Source organism: Neofelis nebulosa, chromosome 4, assembly GCF_028018385.1.
Source record: "Neofelis nebulosa isolate mNeoNeb1 chromosome 4, mNeoNeb1.pri, whole genome shotgun sequence".
NCBI classification, from domain to species: Eukaryota; Metazoa; Chordata; class Mammalia; order Carnivora; family Felidae; genus Neofelis; species Neofelis nebulosa.
In genome coordinates, this window is record NC_080785.1 from 93,088,107 (window position 1) to 93,110,295 (window position 22,189).

Genomic DNA, 22,189 nt, shown 5'->3' on the forward strand with positions numbered 1-22,189 from the left:
GAAGAAGAAGAAGAAGAAGAAGAAGAAAGAAGAAAGAAGAAGAAGGAGGAAGAAGAAGAAGGAGGAGGAGGAGAGGACGGAGGGGAGGAGGGAGAGAGGGGGAGGAGAGAGGGGAGGAGGGAGGGGTGGAGGAGGAGGAGGAGGTAGAAACACAAAACAAAGAAAAAATTATATCAGGAAGGGAAAAATTTACCACTAATCCTACCACCTTTTAAGATAGCAGCGTAGTCCAGTATTTTTATCCTACATTTTTTTTCCTTTCATGATGGAGGTCCTCTTCAGTGTATAAGCTCTTCTCTTCTTCTTAAAAGCAATAGCATTATACTCCAAGAATCTCTGCATGTTATCAAGAATCTTCCTCAGCATCATTTTTAATAGCCAAGTGATTATACTGCAGTTACTTAATCTTCCTAGTTTTAAATATTAACCCTGGAAGGGGCTGGGCTTACACCTGAGTCTGGTACACTTCATTTACACAAGTGGGTGTGGAGACAGTGAAGGCAGCTCAGGGCTCAACTGCGGGGCACCCAAAAATGGTGGTGGATACTGATGATGTCGCCACTGTCCAAGTGACTCCATGACTCTGACCCACAGCACCCCACGCTCATAAAAACATCAAGAGGTCTTTTCCTTTTCACTTGGCGAAGTCAAAAAGGACAAGGGGAAGCAAGAGTTAATTGATTCTGCGTCCTCTCTAATTTTACTCCTGTGTTACTCCTGGGCACTAGTGTTCCTTTCTTCTATCCCTCGCCACCATATCTTTTTAGTGTGGTCTTTTTAAAAAAAAATTTAGATCTTCAAGGTACTGTCTATTATGGTAAATTTAGAAAGTCCCGGACATAGGTAAACAAGAAAGGGAAAATACACCGATATTCCCACCACTTGTTAAGATACTGGCATATAACTAGTCTGTGACATTTATTGGCATGAAGAGGTACCAGATCACTGGAAGGGCATTCCGACTCTATGAAAGGCAAATTGAAAATATGTATGCTCGCCCATTGCCTCCCAATTGCCCAGCTTCCTGAGACACCTGCAAAGGGCTTAGCCCTCACTGTGGGCATTGAACTACTGGAGGGTAATTTCATTTGGACGTTAAGTAACTCCTCACGCAAATATTTTGCAGATGGTCTTTTAGCAGATGGTCTGTGAGAGCAGGAATGGGATTATTAATGTTGTACTTACTCAGCTCCTTTTGCTTTCACCAAAACCTTTCGGGCTTCGTCTGCCGCTTTATTTAGCCTGCCCGCATCTGTTCCGTTGTCCTCACAGAGCTGCGTCAGTTTTCGTATCTTGTCAAGTTCACGGGTTAGATTTTGTGATGCTATTGGTAGATGGATGTCAAGTACACGATTTGCAACCTTCTCTATGTCCTCCGGAGGCACATTTTCCTCTTAAATAAGAAGGTGGGTTTTAGGTCATTGTGTCTCCTTATTCAACACTGAATCTTATAAATACAAGCACAACGAACTCTAAGTCAAATGTACTTGCACTTGATTATGTGTCCCTAGAATAGAGGGATTAGAGTGCCTATGTCCCCATGGATTCTTCTTCATCCTCAGTTTCCCCTTCTCTCTGAATACACACTGCACAAATGATTGTTGGAAAAATGAAAAACTACAGACTTGGAATACTGTGTATGTTCCGCAAAACATCCTCCCAAGAACTATTTAAGCACCGATTCAAAAGCAATTAAAATGTTCAGATGCCTGTCATTAAGATTCAGATACAGTGGGGGTGCCTCGGTGGATCAGTTGGCTACGCATCCAACTATGGCTCAAGTCATGATCTCATGGTTTGTGAGTTTGAGCCCCGCATCAGGCTGTCTGCTGTCAGCACAGAGCCCACTTTGGATCCTCTGTTCTCCTCTCTCTCTGCCCCTCCCCTGCTCACACTTCCTCAAAAATAAATAAACTTAAAAAGAGAAGATTCAAATACAGTGAATGAGGTATCGGGGAAGCACCAGGTTTGGACTCAACAAAACTCGATTCTAATTCTCCATGACCTTAAAAAGGCACACAATGGTTGCCCATCTCTATAACTGGACACCACCGAAGTCCTATTTTGAGAAGGCGATGTGACAGTACAGAGGCAAGTACCGGATGAATAACATATTATAAAGAAACTGTTACATGCACCCATGCCCTGCTTTTCATTACAATAAAATTGGCCTTCCCTGAGAAGTGCAGCAGAAGATCGGCCATTAGGGTTCGGGATGACAGCTCTTTGTGACTCTCTGGCTCCTTACTGAGGCAGAATGCTACATCCCACATTGGGAGTTGGAGCTCTAATCCTCAAGGGGTTTACCATCAAGTGGGGGAATCTAAGCTGTTCCATACAAATACCGATCACATACGAACAGAAGCAATAAATATAAGATGAAATGATATGCGGCCCAGAGGGAGGGGAAAATATTTCAGGAAGAACCTTAAAAAGGCACATAAACTGAGCCTGGAGGACAGCGAGATTATACTCAGGGAAATGTGGGGCGAAGGCAGGGGTCAAAGCATTCTAAATTGAGGGAACCGCCAAAGCCAAAGCTTGGGAGCAATGATCAGATCACTGTTGGCAGGAGAGTGGAGTCTAAATGGGGGTGGGAGGGACCGGAAGTCCCCAAGGGCTGGGAGCAGGACACAGGAACCTCTCAATGTGAGGCTAAGGAACGTGGACTTTCTTCTGGAGACAGTGGGCACCACAGACAGCTTTTAGCTTTTGAGTGACACGACATGAGTATATATCCATTTGGTAATCATTTTTGCTTTAGCTGTTTTGTCTAATATAAAAGGAATGTTTTACTTCCTGTCATGCTTTTGGAAAAAAAAAAGCAACAATTTGGTGAATAAATTCAAATCATACTTTAAACAGAATGTACTGTACTCGGGGAGCTGGCTCTTGTAAGAAATAGTATTTCCTTTTATAAAAAAAAGTTCTAGTAAGTGAATTTCGTTGAACCACATATCTGTCATCAAACATTTATTAGCATTTATCATGAGAGGATAAATTCAAAATTTTCATATGGGACTTCATTAATAGGGAATTCAGACCACAAGGAAAATATTAAAAGGGTCAAGAATAGCTAAATAGTGTAGGCACCATGCAATTTAATAATACTCTCATTTGGGTTTTATGGAAAAGAGAGAAGAAATCGGTGAGTGAAGGGTATTGCTTCCCAGTGACCAAGGGTCTTGGGGCCCAGATCAGGGAAGTTTCTTTCATGGAATAGGATTTCTCCCTTTGCCTAATTTTTGTTGTAATAATCTGGACACAGTTTTGTTTTTCATTTCCTTAGCGTAATTAAACTTTTTTTTAAAATTAGAAATGTATTCAGCAGCGATGAGAAATACCACTGGTAAGGAAGTAGGCTCTATGACCCAGGGAATGAGGTGGAAGGCAGTTGAACTTGCCTTCAGAACCGTCACTGGGGCCCAGAGGTGTATTAGTGCACCATTGTCACACTATGGGTCTGGCAGTTCGGTTTAGTTTTGGTTTTCGTGCCTGGATTGACCCGTGTCTGTAGAAATAGCTAACGCATTCCTGAATCCCACCAGTTCCTGGATCTGTGTCTGGTCAATAGCAGTCCATCTAGCTAACTCACGGCAAATTTGTTTTTGAACGATCATCCAGGGGACCATCGCACCCCCATTTATTTTTACGGATTATTTTGATTATTTTCACCGATTATTTGTACTGCCTAATTTTGTTCTTATTTCGAAAATCAGGACTAGAGCTGCTAATCCAATATCTAGAAACACTGAGATGAAAAAAATAATTGGTCACAGGGGTCTCTTACAAATATTAAACAGATGAACAAAGTGGTTGCAAAGATTGTAACAGACATCCCAGTTGTCAGTTAATTCACGTGAGGTGCATTAAATTATTGAATCTGGAAGATGGTGATAGAAAGCCTCTTAAGATTAATTCTGTGTAGAGTTGTATCCGAACTGCATTACTTGCAGAGTGCGAGGTTTTAGGTCAATTTTCAGTTGTACCATGAGATTTTTTACCTTCAACTAATAATTCTCTATAGTTTAAAATAATCTCCTAAAAAATAAAATAAAATACACTTCTCCCCAAATAAGGTACAATGAGGGATAAAAATCATAATTATAAAAATAATGAGTCACAAATAGTTCCTTTTGGTCAATCACAGAGAACCATTATGAAACTTGGAAAATAGTCCATAACAGATCTAATACAGTCTGCCAGCAGAGAAAATCATGTCAGATTTTCCTAGCATTAGGGAATCTGACAGAATCATTACAGTAGACTTTTTTCTTTAATAAAACATATAACTTTAAACACCGAGTTTGTTGCTTGAAATTTTAACTAAATACTAGATTTTTAAAAATTTTGTATTACTAAATTGCTCTTATACAGAGAGCCATATGTTTTTGGTGCAGAGGTACTATTTTGGGATTATTTTCACTAAGAAATTTTAAATCAAGGAGTACATCATGTTTCTGACTTATGCATTTCATTCCCACTAAATGTAATTTGGAATTGGTTGTGCTGTTTGAGTATACATTAAATTAAAAAAAAAAAAAGGAAAAGGAAAAGAAACCAAAAACTAGTCCCCATATACATATATATATATATATATATATATATATATATATATATTATTACCTGACAAAAACTTTTTCAGTTGTTTGATTAAAAGACTCATTTTTTCTTCTTCAGATTGACTTTGGTTTTTCATATTCCTCAGTTTCTCACTCAGCTGTAAGGCATTGGTTTTGGAGACTTCTGCCAGTTTGCTTACATTTTTGAGCTGGAATAAGGAAAGAGCAACAAGGGAAAAAATACAACAGTTCTGCACATTGTGTAACGTTTAATTACTTAGCTGACCCAAATGAAATTCACTAAAAACAAAATAGAAGTCTAGATAATGAAACAAAAGATTTTATTTTATTTTTTTAACGTTTATTTATTTTTGAGACAGGGAGAGACAGAGCATGAACAGGGGAGGGTCAGAGAGAGGGAGACACAGAATATGAAGCAGGCTCTAGGCTCTGAGCTGTCAGCACAGAGCCCGACGCGGGGCTCGAACTCACAGACCGCAAGATCATGACCTGAGCCGAAGTTGGCCGCCCAACCGACTGAGCCACCCAGGCGCCCCTAAAAACAAAATAGAAGTCTAGATAATGAAACAAAAGATTTATTTTAAAGGATTCCTTTTATGGAAACCAATTTGACAATAAATTTCATATATTGAAAAAAAAATAAAAATAAAATAAAAGGTGGTATTATTTGTTTTCATTATCATGTTTTCTTAATAACATGAATTTATCTGGTGGCGCCTGGCTGGCTCAGTTGGTAGAGCCCAGAACCCTTGATCCTAGGGTTGTGAGTTCAAGCCTCAGGTTGGATGTAGGGGTTACTTACAAAATAAAATCTTAAAAAAAAAATAATGTGATTTTTCTCTGAAAACATTACTAGTGAGCAACATTATTATTTGAAAACAATATTGACCTAGTACTAATGACTTTGTCTGACACAAATGTAAAACTCAAATGCTGTTTTCATGAGACTTTTGCATTCTATATCATCAGCAAATCACTTAGGACTCCTTTCAGTGGCCATTATGCTTAATAAACTGAGCATTTTCTTTTAGGTAAGTTCAAATAGTTACTCTTCTCAACACTCCTCAAGTTCAAATAACGTACTTTCTTTAAAAGCTAAAAAGAAAGCATTCCTCCTTTTAATAAATGAGTTTGAACTCAGAGCAGGCTACAAAGAAAAATCCCAAACACTTTGTACACTTGGTGGAGAAATGATAGGTCTAAAAGGCTTGCCCCCCAGAAGTGCAAATTCTTAATTATGTGATTTGAGAAAGGTCCTGGGCTTTTCTTGAGATTCCAACAAATTAGAGAAAGGGGAAAAAAACAAAAACAAAAAAACAACAGAAGGCAATAGGACAATATCACCAGTAAGCTGAGCTGTACTGAATAAATTAATTGTGACAGAAGTAGGGCTAATTAGGATCAAACACAATTAGGAAAAAAAAATCTCCCTTTATTTCCCCACAAAAGGAGCCAGCTTAATGTGAGCTGTTGGATTTTTGTGGAAAAGGATTTAATTGCAGTCATTGGCAAATGATGAAAGAGAAAAGAAATATTTCCATGATTAAAAAAGATATGTATCTTCACTTTGTGGAGAGCTATTCCTTAATTCTCTAGAACTTTGAAAACCTTGAAATGGTCAGCTGTTGCTAAGAGGGATCTTAAAAGTTCCCATCAGGAGAAAAATATGTAACTATATGAGGTGTTGGATGTCAATCAGAGTTACTGTGTTAATCGTTTTGCAATATATACATCTATCAAACCATATGTCATACACCTAAAACTAATACAATGTTATGTGTCAATTATATCTCAATAAAAGTAAATAAATAAAATGGTTAACAGTAAGAAAGAATGCATAGGAGTAAAATGAGAATTCCAGAAATAAATGCTCTGGATGGGAAAACACCAAAGTATAGAGATGGAATCTGTGTGGATTAGTCGATGCTGTTTTCAGAAAGAAAGAGACTGCTAAATTACTTCACTCTTAAAACATCTCTCTGCAATCCATCTCCTGTCACAATTCACTCCTGAGAATTCTCTTACAATCTTTTCTGGCACTCTTCCCCCTTCTAATCAAGAGGAAAATAGCACACCATTTTATCAACACAAAACCCCTGCCCCAATCCTTTTCAGTTCTCCATGGATGTGCTGATTAAGCCAGATTCTGCTAAAACACACTTCAAGGGCTATCTTTTTTTTTAATTATTTTTTTTTAATGTTTATTTATTTTTGAGAGAGACAGGCACGAATGGGAGGGTGGCAGAGAGAGAGGGAGACACAGAATCCAAAGCAAGATCCAGGCTCCAAGCTGTCAGCACAGAGCCTGATGCGGGGCTTGAACCCATGAACTGTGAGATCACGACCTGAGCCAAAGATGGACACTTAACTGACTGAGCCACCCAGGTGCCCTCAGGGGCTATCTTTTAAAAGTAAAAGCTGAACACAGGGCTTATATAAACGGGGTAAGATTTCTGTGTTTTTGAGAAGGGGCAGTAAGGTGTAATAGTTTAATTAAGGTGTAATAATTTAAGTAAGGTGTAATAATTACATTAAACAATTGAAGATTATTTTAACCACCAGGATGCAGCACCAGGATTTGTATTTGTTAGTTCACTGCTGTGTTCCCAACACCTAGATAAATGTCTCGCACATAATAGGTACTCAGTGAACATTTGTTAAAGAATGAGGAACAGCAATAAGTGAAAACTATATAGCAATGCAGAATTAGACTATGTAAATACAAATTTTCAACATTTAGGATGTGCAGGGATATCCTCCGGCTTGGCTCATCGGAGGCTTGTTCCAGAACTTGGGATTCTGGAGCATGTGGAGCAAGGGCTTAGGGTCAGCTGGGGCTCAGGTTCATGCAGGTGAGGCTCAAGAAGGAGACTGTTGTTCTGTGTGTGTGTGTGTGTGTGTGTGTGCGTGCGCGCGTACGTGCAAGCGCACGTGTATGTGTGTGTATGCACACTCATCTCACACACACACACACACACACACACACACACACAGCTTAGCCTTGGCTCTCAGTCCATTCTCAAGCTTGCTCCTCTGTCCTTCTGTCGATTCTGAGACCCAGAAGTAATTGTGTTCACTTCCTTTTTTTTGTTTTTCAGAAGCTGGTGTCTGTTGCTTACAAACAGGAATGCTAACTGGTATAATATTTAACTTATATTATAAAAAAAAATTCAGCTCTTTGATTTTTCTCTTCATCAAAGACTATGTATATCGTCAAAAACGGACCAAATGAGGCCACACATCGTCATCTTGTTTACAAGATCAATCCAATGTACTCACAGAATACCTAAAATTGCATTCATCATTTCAAGATGAACATAATGCATTCACAAAAAGAAACCTAAAGAAAACTAAGCAATTAAATATTACTCTCATTTACCAACACGACTGGAAAAATAAATGAAAACATTTAAAATTATTAGAGACTCAATTATCAGGTACTTAAATATTAAAACGATTGCATCATATCTCTCAACATGGGAAGGAGTACAAGGCCCAAGGGTGTATTCCTATTAAAATATTTTTGGGGACACCTGGGTGGCTCAGTCGGTTAAGCATCTGACTTTGGCTCAAGTCATAATCTCACAGTCCATGAGTTCGAGCCCCGCGTTTGGCTCTGTGCCGACAGCTCAGAGCCTGGAGCCTGCTTTGGATTCTGTGTCTCCCTCTCTCTCTGCCCCTCCCCCACTCACACACACACACTCTCTCTCAAGAATAAGTAAACATTAAAAAAAAAGTTTTTAAATAAAGTAAAATATTTTCTAAAATTAAATTCCAGGGCTGCCTGGGTGTCTCGGTTGGTTAAGTGTCAGACACTTGATCTCGGCTCAGGCCATGATCTTGAGGACTGTGAGACTGAGTCCCACGTCGGGCTCTGTGCTGACAGTAAGGAGCCAGCTTGGGACTCACTCTCTCTCTTCTCTCTCTGCCCCTCCCCTGCTTGTGTGCTCTCTCAAATAAACATTTAAAAAAGGGTTTCAAATGAACCTCGAACATTAAAATTTGCATATTTAGTAGAATTTCAAATATACCCTTGAATTTATAAAATTTTTTCTTTACCTTGAGGGATCTATAGTTTTCAAAACTTTAAAGCTAGAAGTCTTCACATTTCTACGTAGTATTTGCTATAAAAGAGAAAACTCCACACAGGTCTATGTCCTACAAGCATATACTTCTTTGTCACACACACACAATATACACACATACATAAAAAATATATTTACACATGTACAGATAATACATATATAATAGAAAATACATCAATATTCACATGTACTTCTAAATGTACATTTACATCCACACTCATCTGTCTTTTTAATCCTATCTTTCCAAGCATATGAACACCTAATATTTAGAAGCTGTCCTTTCCCTTAAATGGCAGTTTTAAAAATTTCAAACAGTTTGCTTTTCTCTTTTGACTGCTACAGCTTTACAAGTGGAACAAGAGAAGACATATTTACCTGATTCTTCCAACCTTGAACCTGGTCGCTCAAATTATGAATCACAGACTCTGCTTCCTGAGCTTGCTGGAGGGCATGGCCGGAGAGGGTCCAGGAGCCACGGCAGCTGGGGTCCCCACAGGACGGAAGCATGCACGGCATGTCCCCTGTTACCCCACACACCTCACAGGAGAAATGATTTATGTTGAAAAGCAACATATTGGCAGAGTTTCTTCTAATGCCACCTGGGTCACTGAGGCAAAGCACTGCTCTGTGCATATGTATTTCTTCAGCAGTGGTTCATGGATACAACCCAGTAAATGTTTCTAGGTACCTAAATATCTGAATCTTTTGTTATCAGCATTGTGTCAATCAATGCCATTTTTACGCTGAGAGTTTTGGGGGGAAACAGTCAAATATCTAGCATTTCTCACTAATTTCATTTTTTTTAAAATAAAAATTACCTTTTACTTATAGTAGAGTGGGAGGAGGAAATGATCATAATCTGTACCATTGTGGAAATAGCAAATAATATAAGTAAAGATAAAACACTAAAATCAAGCCACAGTCTTACTCTGAATTTTCTCAAACTTTGACCTAGGATATAAAAAGTAAAATATAAATAAATGTATTTATATTGTTTCTATCTTATAGAACAGAGCGTATATATGTTATTTATATTTACACACTTATAAAACATAAATAAGAAAATAAAATGTAAGACGGGGACATACAACTGAAGAGATCTGTATACCAAATAGAAACTACAAACACTTTTACGACACCATCATGAATATTTACCTTTTCAATCAGTATTTGGATATCCGGGACTGTAATCTGCTTTAATTTTTCCAATGACAAGTTTTCTTTTGAGCTTAGCATATCAAACATGCTATGTAAGTCATTCCTGGTTTTTTCAGAGTTTTTTATGATAGAAGTGGTTTCAGTAATTTTCTTTTCAGCAGATGATGACCTCTGATAATGCTTCTTGATAGTCTCTGAGGGATCTATATTAATGCAAATTGAGGTCAGATAAATTTTGCAAAGACAAATGCAATTATATGCTGGTTATCAAGACCGTCCTTCCACAGTTTGACCATGGGCTTGGTCTCAAAGGTCAATACAAAAATTTGCCATCCTCTTCCTTGAATTTCCACCCAATGGGGAAGGATAAGAGATAGTGAAACAGATATCCATAGAATAGGTACACAGCACTGAGGTTGATCTTGCAGACATGGGTGTGAGTGTTGGCTTTACCCTTTACCGTCTGAGTCTGTCCTGGAGCAAATCAGTCAACTGCTTAGATTGTGTTTGTTTGATGGTAATTTGTGAGGATTAAGTGAAATGATACGAGAACACTCCGTTAAGTGTTCCACAAATGCATTAGCTATGTATTAATTAGTACCTAACCCTGACATGAGAAACCAACCCGGTTTACCTAACCATATGGAACAGGAGTTGCCGAATTTGTCCCGGAAAGGGCCAGGGAATAAATGTTTTAGGCTTGCTGGCCACCGCGTGTCTGTCACAACTTTTCACCTCTGCCACTGTAGAGTGAAACGGCCACAAGCAATATGTCAACAAACAGGTGAGGCTGTCTCCTAACGAAACTTCACTTTGACCCCTGACGTTGAGGCCGATGGCAACAGCTCTCGTGGTGGAGTCCTTTCTACGTGCCTGCACTTCCTGTCAGTGTTCTTTCTTCCTCTTCACAGAACACTGTGAGGTCGCACTGGTGTTAACCCCCCCCCCCCCACCATGTTACAAGTGAGAAGATGAGGCTCTGATGAGGTAAGTTATTTGTCTGAGGTCTCGCTGATAGTAAGAGAGAACGTCAGGATGTGAAGCCAGGTGGTTTGATTCCAGAAACTATGTTCTTAAGCACGTCCCTGTATTTTCCATACTTACCGTAAAATACAAATTCATGAAAGGGATATGGTACGTTTTACTGCAAAGGACAGTGTAGCAGGACTTGAAATTATAACTCTTTATTTTAGGAATGTTGAAGGGCAGGGTCCTGATCTTGACCCCCTACACAACTATAATTTGGGCATGAGACAACCACACCTTCCTATTGCTTGAGATGCTTTTCTGCCTTTATTTCTCTGGCAAACTTTATCTTCATTTGTGAACTCCAAGTCAGAGGTCGCCTACTTCCCAGAGCCTTTCCCAGTAAACCCAGCGAGAATTAATTCTGTTCCCCCTGCTCTGTTCCCAGCGTGGCTTGAAGATGCTGTAATACAGTCTTGTCGCTGTTTGGGGCTGCTTCCATGCCTGTCCTCCCCACTAGACCGGAGTAACTCGGGGCAAGAACTCGCCCTTCTCCCTGACCCATCTCTACTGCCCTGCACACCGTCAGGTGTCCCGAGGAAGCTTCAGGAATTGCTGCTGGATTGTGAGCTTGAGAGGATTAACCTGGGGGCAGTATTCTCCTATTTGGCTCCGGTGACCGCGGAGGCATTTTCTTTTTGAAATTGTACTGAAATAGAGCTCAGGGTGATTTTACTACATTTCAAAACATTCTGGGAAGGGTCCATAAGCTTCATAAAATTGCCAGGAGTCCACAGTATAAAAAAGGTCCAGACGGCCTTTATCTGGCATGTTCCGGACAGAGGCCGCTCCGCTGGCCGGGTCCTGGGCAGGTGACCACAAGGCACAGAGCCCTGACTCTGGGGGACACTGGGAGGGGCTGAGCAGCCTTCAGTTTCCCCTGAGATGGACACTGTCCTCACAGACTAATCTACACTCTCTCTCTGTGTCTGCGTGTGGATTCCTAGATGCCGGTCCAGATCTTTCGTGCCATCAGTTCTGAGGCGGCAATCTGGATGGCGACAGTTGAAATGTCCTTTCTCTGAGTCTCACAGTTTGTTCCTTTGACTCTGAGGGAAGAGCCAAGACTTTCTGGGCATCACTGATGTCTGTGGAGGGACAAGTTGGTTTTGGAACATCAGGGTCTAGTTCTAAAGCTGGCACCCCCTCCACTCTGGGGGCAGCCTCTGGGAACTCCCACAGGGCTCAGGCTTGAGGTGCTGGGGCTTGGCCTGCTTGCTTTGCAACAGGGTGAGATGATCGTGAGTTGCCTGCCTTTTACAACAGCTTTCCTGAGTTGGGAAATATCCACCCCCCCACCCCCCGCCCAATGCACGCCCTCCCCCCCCACCCCCGCCCTCGCCAGAGTGTACGTGTCCCAGCAATCCACTGATGCATTTTCAATCCTCTCAATGGGCACCTTCTTCCAGATAGGAATCAGACCAAATCCCTTACTCTTCAGAGAGTTTATTGAGCACCATCCCTAGTTACTTCACTAAATTTAGACCTTCCATGAGGGTCATGATTCTCTTTCAGGTGGAGATCAGATGAAAACCTGGAGCATGCACACAGGGTAAGGAGACGCTCCCGACGACTTTGCCTTGAGACGTGCTTCGTGCACATTTTCTCTTTGCCTCTCCATTAGGTGGGTTAGGGGAGCGGATGTTCAGGGCTGCCTCTCCCGGTAGTGACAAGTTATCTGCTTCTAGATGTAAAACGGGGATCTCATCAGAGATCAGGACATGAACTAATCCAAGTTTTGCTTTTGTGTTCCATTTTGACTCCAAGTCAGTCTTGGCTCTGGCGTGGTTCCCGTTCATTTTAACAGCATAAGATGAATTAAGGACTTTTAGTACATTACAAGACTCCAAATCTCTACAAAGGTCTTACGAGAAACGTTTGCTGAAGTCCTTTTGGCCTCATACGCCTTTGCCTTTCGGGTTGCTGGAAATGGAGTATCACACATTGTTAGCTCTACTCATTATTTTCAGCAAATGCTACCCAAGCTCTGCCAGGTTTACAAAGTCAAAATACTCATGTGCAAATAATACCTTTAATGGGTGTGTTTTCACGTCCTAAAGTGCTCAGACACTATGGCAATGAGCACAGGGTGATTCACTAATGGAATGCACTATGGATTTCATCAACCTTTGTCCATAAACGTTGATGTGCATTTTCTCTCTTACCCATGATGTTTGCAGTATGGGCCCGGGAGCGCAAATCAATTTCTTTCCGAAGATCTTCAAGTAAGAGGTCTGCCTCCTTCTTCATTCTTACCATTGTTTCTTTCAGATCTTGAAACTCATGTACTGCTTTCAGTTGCAGGCTTAGCTGCATGATTTGTTCCCTAGAGGCAAAATGAGAGTAAACGTAGCAAAGCTTGTGTTACTTTTGATAGATCAGTGAAAAACACCTAAAAATTGCCCTCGTTATTAGGTAGCCTCATTGTTAGAATGCATCCCTCTTCCCTGATGTGTTGTTTGACAGCTTATAGCTCTGTTTATGGTTTACCTCTTTGTTGCCAATTCAGCTGCCTGGACTGTTTCATCACTCACTCAAAATAAGATCAGCATACAAGGTCTAGTAGAACAAAGGCTTTGAATCTTTCAATTTCAACTGTTTATACTCTTTCTGCCTCCCTTTGCTTTGGGTTTTCAAAAACAGGTATTCAGACATAGTTCATTTAAATCAATGAGATCCAATCTACATTCAGTTTTTTTTTTTTTTAAACAAGTTTAATTTTTTTTTCAACGTTTTTTATTTATTTTTGGGACAGAGAGAGACAGAGCATGAACGGGGGAGGGGCAGAGAGAGAGGGAGACACAGAATCGGAAACAGGCTCCAGGCTCTGAGCCATCAGCCCAGAGCCTGACGCGGGGCTCGAACTCACGGACCGCGAGATCGTGACCTGGCTGAAGTCGGACGCTTAACCGACTGCGCCACCCAGGCGCCCCTATATTCAGTTTTCAACACAGAAGTCCTCACCCCGCCTGCGGTAAAAACCAGTTCTTTCTTTAGAATAAATCTTGCTTGCAGCCAGGTTCCTTCTAGTACCACTTCTGTACAAGGTCTCAACTTTTATTTTTTACATTTATTTGTTTTGAGGGGGGCGTGCAGAGAGAAAGAGGGAGAGAGAGAGAGAGAGAGAGAGAATCCCAAGCAGGCTCTGTGCTGTCAATGCAGAGCCCGATGTGGGGCTCAAACTCCTGAACTGTGAGATCATGACTGAGCTGAAATCAAGACTCTATGCTTAACTGACTAAGCCACCCAAAGGTCTTAATTTTTAATTCCCATGAGTGACAAGGAGGTTTCCTTATTGTGAGTATCCTCGGTACATTCATTCTCCTCACCTTCTTCTCAATGGCACACATCTTGGTTCCACTTCAATTGACTGGGTTCAGCACCCACAGTGGGTTCAAGTGAATAATTGCTATACATCCCTCGTGATCAGGAAATTCAGTGCAAATCTTGAAAAGCACAGTTGAGGAAAATTACAATATGAATCCACGGCGCTAATTTATCTCCGTGGAAGTGCCAAGCATTAACTAACGTTTCCGAGCATTTTCTGCTCTAACTCTCCCTTCTAATTTACAGACTTTTCCTTCGGGGGCCAACTGTCAGGACTACAGTTCACCAGGCTAATAATAATAATAATAATAATAACAACAATAACAACAGTGCAATACAATGTAGTTACTGTTATTATAATTAGTACTCTTGAAGCACTTATAATGCATCAGACATCGAGCTAAGTGGCTTGTCTGAGTAATTCTCACAAGAAACCTTGAAATAGAGACTGTATCCCCTTTTTGTTGATGAAGAAACAGAAGGTTGGAGAAGCTAAATAACTTGTCCACGGCCACACAGCAGTAAGTGATTTCAGTCATGGAATCTATACCCATGACGCCCTGGGTTCCCTGTCCTCCCCTCCCCCTTCCTTTGCAATTTGCCCAGCCGACCTCTGCTGTACAACTAAACCCAGCCTGGAGAACATCAGCTGGGAGAGGGTGGCCTCTGCTGTTGGGGGTCCCTCCGCGAGGCAATGGCCAATGAAGTACAAAGAGGTGGAAGGATGGAGAAGGAAACGTATGTCTTTTTCTGAAGAAATCACGGAAGGCGTCCAGGAGGAGGTGGTGTTTTGGTGGTTGCTAACGAGGAATAGGAGCTCAGCAGGCAGAGCAAGAGAGGGCAGGCATGCTGGTTTCTGGCAGAAGCGGCTCAGTGCTCACTGATTTCCTCATCACTCCAGGCCTGGCCCTGGCACTCCTGCTTCTCTTGCTCTCTTCTGCTTTCCTGGGGTGGGGCGGGGGAGGGGGGTTCTTGTAGTCTCTGTTCAGTATGTGCACTGTGGATTGGCTCATTCTGCTTCCTCGGTTCCACTTCGTTTGCCATTTGCTATAACCACAAACCGGTGGTCCGTGGGCAAAGTGCATTCTCAAGACACATTTATTTAGCCTATACGGTACTTTTTATTATGATTATTATTTAATGTTTATTTATTTTTGAGACAGAGCGTGAGCAGGGGAGGGGCAGAGATAGAGAGGGAGACACAGAATCTGAAACAGGCTCCAGGCTCTGAGCTGTCAGCACAGAGCCCGACGCGGGGCTTGAACTCACAAACTGTGAGATCATGACCTGAGCCGAAGTCGGACGCTTAACCAACTGAGCCAACCAGGCGCCCCTATACGGTGCGTTTTAAAAGCACTGTTGGGTGAGCTGGCTATATTTTAAAGTGGGTATATGTCCATAAAAATCTGGATGTCTGACATCTCTTGAAAAGTGGGGAGATCTGGGGACCCAGGGCCCTAATCCCGTGGGACAACGGTCCTTACAAGACTCTGGATGTGCCGGTTCTCACCTGCCAGCTTGACCTGGCCACGTGACTTCCCTGGGCCCCTTAGCTGCATGGCCCTTCCTCTGAACTGTCTGGGGGGACTGTATCTTCTTCCTTCTACCACTTTGTTTTGAGAGAGTGCACATGCACATGTGTGAATGGGGGAGGTATAGAGAGAGAGGGAGAGCAGAACTCCTGCAAACCCCGAGCAAGTTCCACACTGTCAGCACAGAGCCGGACGTGGAGTGGAGCTCAATCCCACAAATGGTGAGATCGGTGAGATCGTGACCTGAGCTGGATACTTAACAGACGGAGCCACCCAGGCGCCTGCCCTCTTCCCTGTGTTAACTTTTAAGCAATTACCATCTACTTCTGGGATTTGTGCCTGGTGATAATGAATGGCCTTTTACTTCCACCTGTGTTTTATATAACACAAAACTCTTCAGCTTCAACTCTTCCTCAATCCAGGACCTTCTGTGGGGGGCGGGGGATAGTTTGCTATATAAGCACAATCTTTTTGGTTTCTTAGTAGACTATATGCTCAGGAAAGGGCAGAAACTATATCCAATGCATTCCGGTTATGCCCAGAGCACTTGGCAAACTTTTTTCTGCAAAGGTCCAGATAGTAAACATTTTAAGCCTTGGGGGCCATTAGTCTCTGTCACAACTACTCTACTCTGCCATGGTCCTGGGAAAGCAGCCACAGAGGATATGGCGACAAATGGACTCGGGTGCATTCCAGTGAAACTTCATTTACACAACTAGGGGATATGTTGGATTTTGCCTGCGGTTTGCTGACCCCTGGCCCATAATTTCCGGAAATGTTTGACGAATGAAAAAAAGGAATCAACGACATCTAATAAAAATGACTATGCATTTGGAGGAAATTGTCATACTTATTACAGGACTTTGCATTAATGTAGGCGTTTCTCGACAACTGAAGAATTTGGGAAGATTTAGCAAATCTTCCCATGTGCATGACTGAAAAAAATATATTTGTATTATAAACTACCCTATTGCCAATTTTGCATCTTTCAGCTCTGCTGGGTTTGGGCTTTCCCAAAGCAAGCTCTTAACGATTGCCTTTTTGTTATAATCAATGGCATCTGGAAAGATCACGTGTAATCCTAACTAGGTAAGAAAGAGACAGACAGCCATGATCGCCAGCCTGGTTATTAACTGAATTATTTCCCTAGCGTCCACATAGGTATGTTTCTCAGCTGAAAGCTGTTAAAGTTCAAAAGGAGTTCAGGTAAATCGGGAACTTGGCTATCTATTGCTTATGCACAAATCTTACCGAACAGAGTCTTGATAATCCTTGGCTTTTAAGAATTCCCCAGATGAGAAAACAGGATGTTTTAAAATCCTTTCTATTTCAGACATGTTCTCTCTGAGGCCTTTGAAGTCCGCCTCACAGACAAGCAGGGTCTCTGTTTTATCTTCCCTGTTAGCAGCCAGCCCAATTAACCCTTGCACTGCTTTGGAGAGGGAAGAAGCAGCACGGTCCCACTGATCAAAGCACTGGTGACACGGAAGACAGGCAGGGAATTCCTGGCCGTGACCTCTGGCGCAACGATCGCAGCGAGGGCCGCTCACACCCTCCCGACAGCGGCACATGCCTGTGTTCTGGTCACAGACGGGCTTCTGGGTACCTTCTGTGTTGCAGTCACATGCTAAAACACAAGAGAGAAGGAGCAGAGAATGTCAGTCCCTTGACCTTTTGTTTAGGACTAGCTCAAGAATAAAGTACACTCCTCTCTCCCGAGAATGTCCCCAGTTCCCATTTCTTTTATTTATTTATTTATTTAGAGAGAGCACGCACGCATGTACAAGTGGGGAGAGGGGCAGAGAGAGAGAGAGAGAGAGACAGAGAGAGAGAATCCCAAGCAGGCTCTGTGCTATCTGCACACAGCCCGACCTGGGGCTCGATCCCATGAACCTTGAGATCATGACCTGAGCTGAAATCGAGTCAGACACTTAACTGATTGAACCACCCAGGCACACCCCTCCCCACTCCACACCCATGCCCATTTCTGAGGTGAACATTTAAAATTGGTATAATTATAGAGATCCAGGCAATGGTCATTAAATACAGCATCCCTCTTTCCATTCCACTAACAAACCAGTTCATGGTTTCTTTTCTTTAAAGTTTATTTACTTTTGACAAAGAGAGAGACAGTGTGAGCATGAGCTATGGAGGGGCAGAGAGAGAGGGAGACACAGAATCCAAAGCAGGGTCCAGGCTCCGAGCCATCAGCACAGAGCCCGATGCAGGGTTCGAACGAGCCGTGAGACCATGACCTGGGCTGACGTTGGATGCTTAACTGACTGAGCCACCCAGGCGCCCCTAGTTCGTGGTTTCTATCTGGAAAATCTTAGGGACCGTCTTTACTGTGCAAGTGTTCATGCTCGGGCTTCTTTACCAATTCGGGTAACATGGATCTACTGGTGGTTGACACATACTCCCCCACGGGTGGCTCAGGCATGTCAGAGACTCTCTCAGAATTCTCCTGAACACCCTCTGTCTTAGTAAAACCCAGCCTGGGTGTGTGGACCCATGCTGTTTTCCATTCTATAAGGTGAATTAGTCCATTCTCAAAAAAGGGGGGGATATTGCTCGTTCGGATTCACCCAAAGGAGTTGAAAACTTACGTCTGCACAAAAACCTGCAGACAGGTGTTTACAGAAGCTTTGTTTATAATTGCCAAAACTTGGAAGCAACCAAGATGTCCTGCAGTAGGTGAGTAGATAAATGAACCATGGTGTAAGGGATATTTTTCAGGGCTAAAAAGACACGAGCTTATCCAGCCATGAAAAGACATGGAGGGACCTTAAATGCATCATATTACCTAGTGGAATAGATCAATCTGAAAAGGCTACATACAGTAGGATGCTGACTACCAGACATTCTGGAAAAGGCAAAACTATGGAGATCGTAAAAAGACTAGTGGTTGGCATGGGCTGTGGGAAGAGGGGTGGAGAGAGCAGAACGGGTGGAGGGCAGAGGTTTTTAGGGCAGTGAAAATATTCCATGTGATACCATACTGGTGGATACACGTCCTTATACATTTGTCCAAAGGCACGGGATGGGAAATACCAAGAGTGAACCGTAAAGTGAACTATGGACTTTGGTGGTTATGGTTTGTAGTTTCGTCAGTTGTGACAAATGTGTCACTGTCTTGGGGATGTTGATAATGGGGAAGGCTATGCATGGAGGGGTGGTGGGGACATACGGGAAATCTCTGTACCTTCCTCTCAATTTTGGCATGAACCTAAAAGTGCTCCCCAAAAAAATAAAGTCCTTTTAGAAAAGGAAAAATTGGGGCGCCTGGGTGGCGCAGTCGGTTAAGCGTCCGACTTCAGCCAGGTCACGATCTCGCAGTCCGTGAGTTCGAGCCCCGCGTCAGGCTCTGGGCTGATGGCTCAGAGCCTGGAGCCTGTTTCCGATTCTGTGTCTCCCTCTCTCTCTGCCCCTCCCCCGTTCATGCTATGTCTCTCTCTGTCCCAAAAATAAATAAAAAAAAACAAAAAAAACAAACAAAACAAAAAAAAAAAAAACGTTGAAAAAAAAAAGAAAAGGAAAAATTAATTTTGTCTTAGTTAAAAAAAAACCCACAAAAAACAAAACTAATGCCGCATGTACTTCATTTGAGTAGGTTTCTGATAAAGGCGGAAGATGGAGGAGGGACAGAGCTATGGAAGTTACAGCAATTTCCAAAAGGTCAGGGAATCATTAGCCTAACTGCAAGGAACAAGTGATTTTAAAATGCATTTTTGGGGCACCTGGGTGGCTCAGTAGGTCAAGCATCGGCCTCTCGGTTTTCGGCTCATGATCTCACGGTTCGTGAGTTTGAACCCCACATGGGGCTCTGTGCTGGCAGCACGGAGCTTGCTTGGAATTCTCTCTCTCTCTGCCTCTCCCTTGCTCACTCTCTCCGTCTCTCAAAAAAATAGATAAATACACTTAAAAAATAAAAATAATTTTAAAAACTTACAAAATGCATTTTACAGCCTGAGTAAAAATGTCAATGACAAATAAAAGCTGATTAACATGCTAGGCTCCTTAACTAGATACCATCTGTCCAGCACGTTCACTTTGGCCTCAGCAGGAACCCCCTCGGGGGCAACACTAGGTCAACTTCACCAGCTGGAGGCCCAAGTTCCTCTTATAAACTACCCTTCCCCAGGAGCGTCAGGGGGGTCTGTGGCCTGAGCTGATCATTTGCAAAGTTTTCTCTATAAAAGATGAAATCTTTTCAGAAAATAAGATTATTGAAATATTAGAGGGGCACAGAGGAAGAGGCTTAGACGGATTTTCCAGGAACCAAAATTCCTCCCTGGTTTTTAATGTAGCAATTACACTTAGAAAACTAAGTGGGACCGGGAAACCGCTGAGCATATGTATTTGAATGGGGCAAGGAGATAAAGGCAATTTATTTTGGTCACAAAAGCACATTTATAGGGGCACCTAGGTGTCTCAGTCGGTTAAGCATCCGACTCTTGATTTTGGCTCAGGTCATGCATGATCTCATGTTCGTGAGATCAAGCCCCATATCAAGCTCTGGGCTGACAGCATGGAGCCTGCTTGGGATTTTCTCTCCCGCTCTCTCTGCCTCTCCCCTGCTCTCTCTCTCTCAAAATAAATAAATAAATCTAAAGAAAAAAAAGCATGTTTATAAAGGAATAGAAAGGAGGAAAGAGTTACCACGTGTGGCTATGTAGAGGTGCACGTGATAAGCCCACCACATCCGATATTTATTTGGATTGACTTCTTTCAACAGCAGACTTTAGAGATTCAAAAATCCCTCCTCCTAGAATCAACACATATTCTAAATCTGTGCCATCCAGGGGCGCCTGGGGTGGCTCAGTTGGTTAAACATCCGACTTTGGCTCAGGTCATGATCTCACGTCTCACGGGTTCAAGTCCTGCATCGGGGCCTGTGCTGACAGCTCGGAGCCTGGAGCCAGTTTCGGATTCTGTGTCTCCGTCTCTTTCTGCCCCCTTCCCCGTTCGTGCTCTGTTCTCTCTCAAAAATAAATAAACATTAAAAAATTGTTTTTAATCTGTTCTGTCCAATATGGTAGCCACTTACCACAGGTGGCTACTGGAATTTAAATGAATGACACACGCAGTTCTGTCCCTCATTTGCACCAGCCACATTGCAAGCACCCACCAGCACACAGGCTGGTGGCTCCTGTGCTGGGTAGTGCCCACCGGACCATTTCCATCTCTGCAGAAAGTTCCTCGGGATGGTGCTGCTCTAAATCCCACAATCAGTGCTAAGACAAGGGACAAAGGGCACTAGAACACAAACTCCGGGAGATCGGGGGGCTGGGGGGGGGGGCCTTGCCTTACTGGTCATGACTTAGAGGCATGCGATGCGTATCTTAAAATAAATCATCAGTGAGTATGTGAAAGGCCCAGAGGTATGAGATCCAAGGCGAGGAAACACCCCCTCTGCTGGCTTCCTATGAAGCGCACAGGCTGCTGGCTTCCTGTCCTTCCATCGAGAAACTGTTTTTGTCAACATGCTTCCGAATAGCAGAAAACTGGCTACAAGTCATGACCTCTGAGGTCTGTTCTGTTTTAGTGACTGAAAAATTGCAATACAGGCTTCAACTTTTAATATAGACTAACATTTAATCTAGCCTAAAGTTTCATTTACTTTTTTACTTTTTTTTTTTTTTTAATTTTAGAGAGAGAAAGAGACCACAAGCAGGGGAGGGGCAGAGGGAAAAAGAATCTCAAGCAGGCTCCACACTCAGTGTGGAGCCGATGCGGGGCTTGATCCCACGACCCTGGGATCATGACCTGAGCCGAAATCAAGAGTCGGATGCTCGACCTACTGAGCCACCCAGGTGCCCTTAGCACAAAGTTTTAGTACAGGAGAAAAAAAATATTTTTATAAGGCTACAAAAAATATTACTTTCAAAACTAAGATTAAAGTTTGTGAATTTTCTATCAAATAAAGACATTTAAAATTCAGCTGGTTCATAGCATACCCATGGAAGGACCAGGTTGACAGTCCTCATGTTTTTAGAATTACCCATACTTACGAAGGCATCGTCCCAGTGGATCACCATAATAATTTTCCTTGCACTCACTGCAGTGTTTCCCATCATAGCCTAATTTACACGGACACTGGCCTGTAAGCTGTGAGAACAGTCATGGGTGAGGAATTGACAAGCTTTGCGATCTAAAAAAAATAATGCATTTTAATACAAAACAGTTTTCCCTCCAGTGATTTAGAACATACAGCTGTGCACAGGCAGAGGAAAGATGATGGTTCCCACGGCCAGCAACCACCCTCGACAACACCAAGGATCAGGAGCTAATGTGTTTTGGCTCAGGGCCCCTGAATATACCGCCTGCTTCCAGCTGTTCAAGGACAGGTGGCCCCAAACTGGGAAATATACACAGATGTAAATGAAAACAAAACACATAATGGGAAACGGTCCGCATTCTTTTCCTTTACAGTGTTATGGGAGTTCACTCCTAACACAGAGAGGCCACGGACCTGGAC

The 22,189-nt window shown here is 42.6% G+C and overlaps 1 protein-coding gene and 1 long non-coding RNA gene across 3 annotated transcripts in view; one reads left to right on the forward strand and one right to left on the reverse strand.

Moving 5' to 3' along the window:
• LOC131509551 (uncharacterized) overlaps positions 1–13,085 on the forward strand; it is a 45,438-nt gene extending 32,353 nt beyond the window's left edge. The window contains exons 3-4 of the long non-coding RNA XR_009260569.1: positions 7,682–10,813; positions 12,368–13,085. This is a non-coding gene — a long non-coding RNA (uncharacterized LOC131509551). The remainder of the gene's footprint in view (positions 1–7,681; positions 10,814–12,367) is intronic.
• LAMB4 (laminin subunit beta 4) overlaps positions 1–22,189 on the reverse strand; it is a 107,643-nt gene that overhangs the window by 13,484 nt on the left and 71,970 nt on the right. For both annotated transcript variants that reach the window (XM_058725388.1, XM_058725390.1), the window contains 7 exons: positions 21,723–21,819; positions 16,963–17,338; positions 13,018–13,178; positions 9,824–10,029; positions 9,044–9,205; positions 4,627–4,771; positions 1,186–1,393 (listed from right to left, as the gene is read on the reverse strand). In XM_058725388.1, coding sequence (XP_058581371.1) covers positions 1,186–1,393; positions 4,627–4,771; positions 9,044–9,205; positions 9,824–10,029; positions 13,018–13,178; positions 16,963–17,338; positions 21,723–21,819 — 1,355 coding nt within the window. The remainder of the gene's footprint in view (positions 1–1,185; positions 1,394–4,626; positions 4,772–9,043; positions 9,206–9,823; positions 10,030–13,017; positions 13,179–16,962; positions 17,339–21,722; positions 21,820–22,189) is intronic.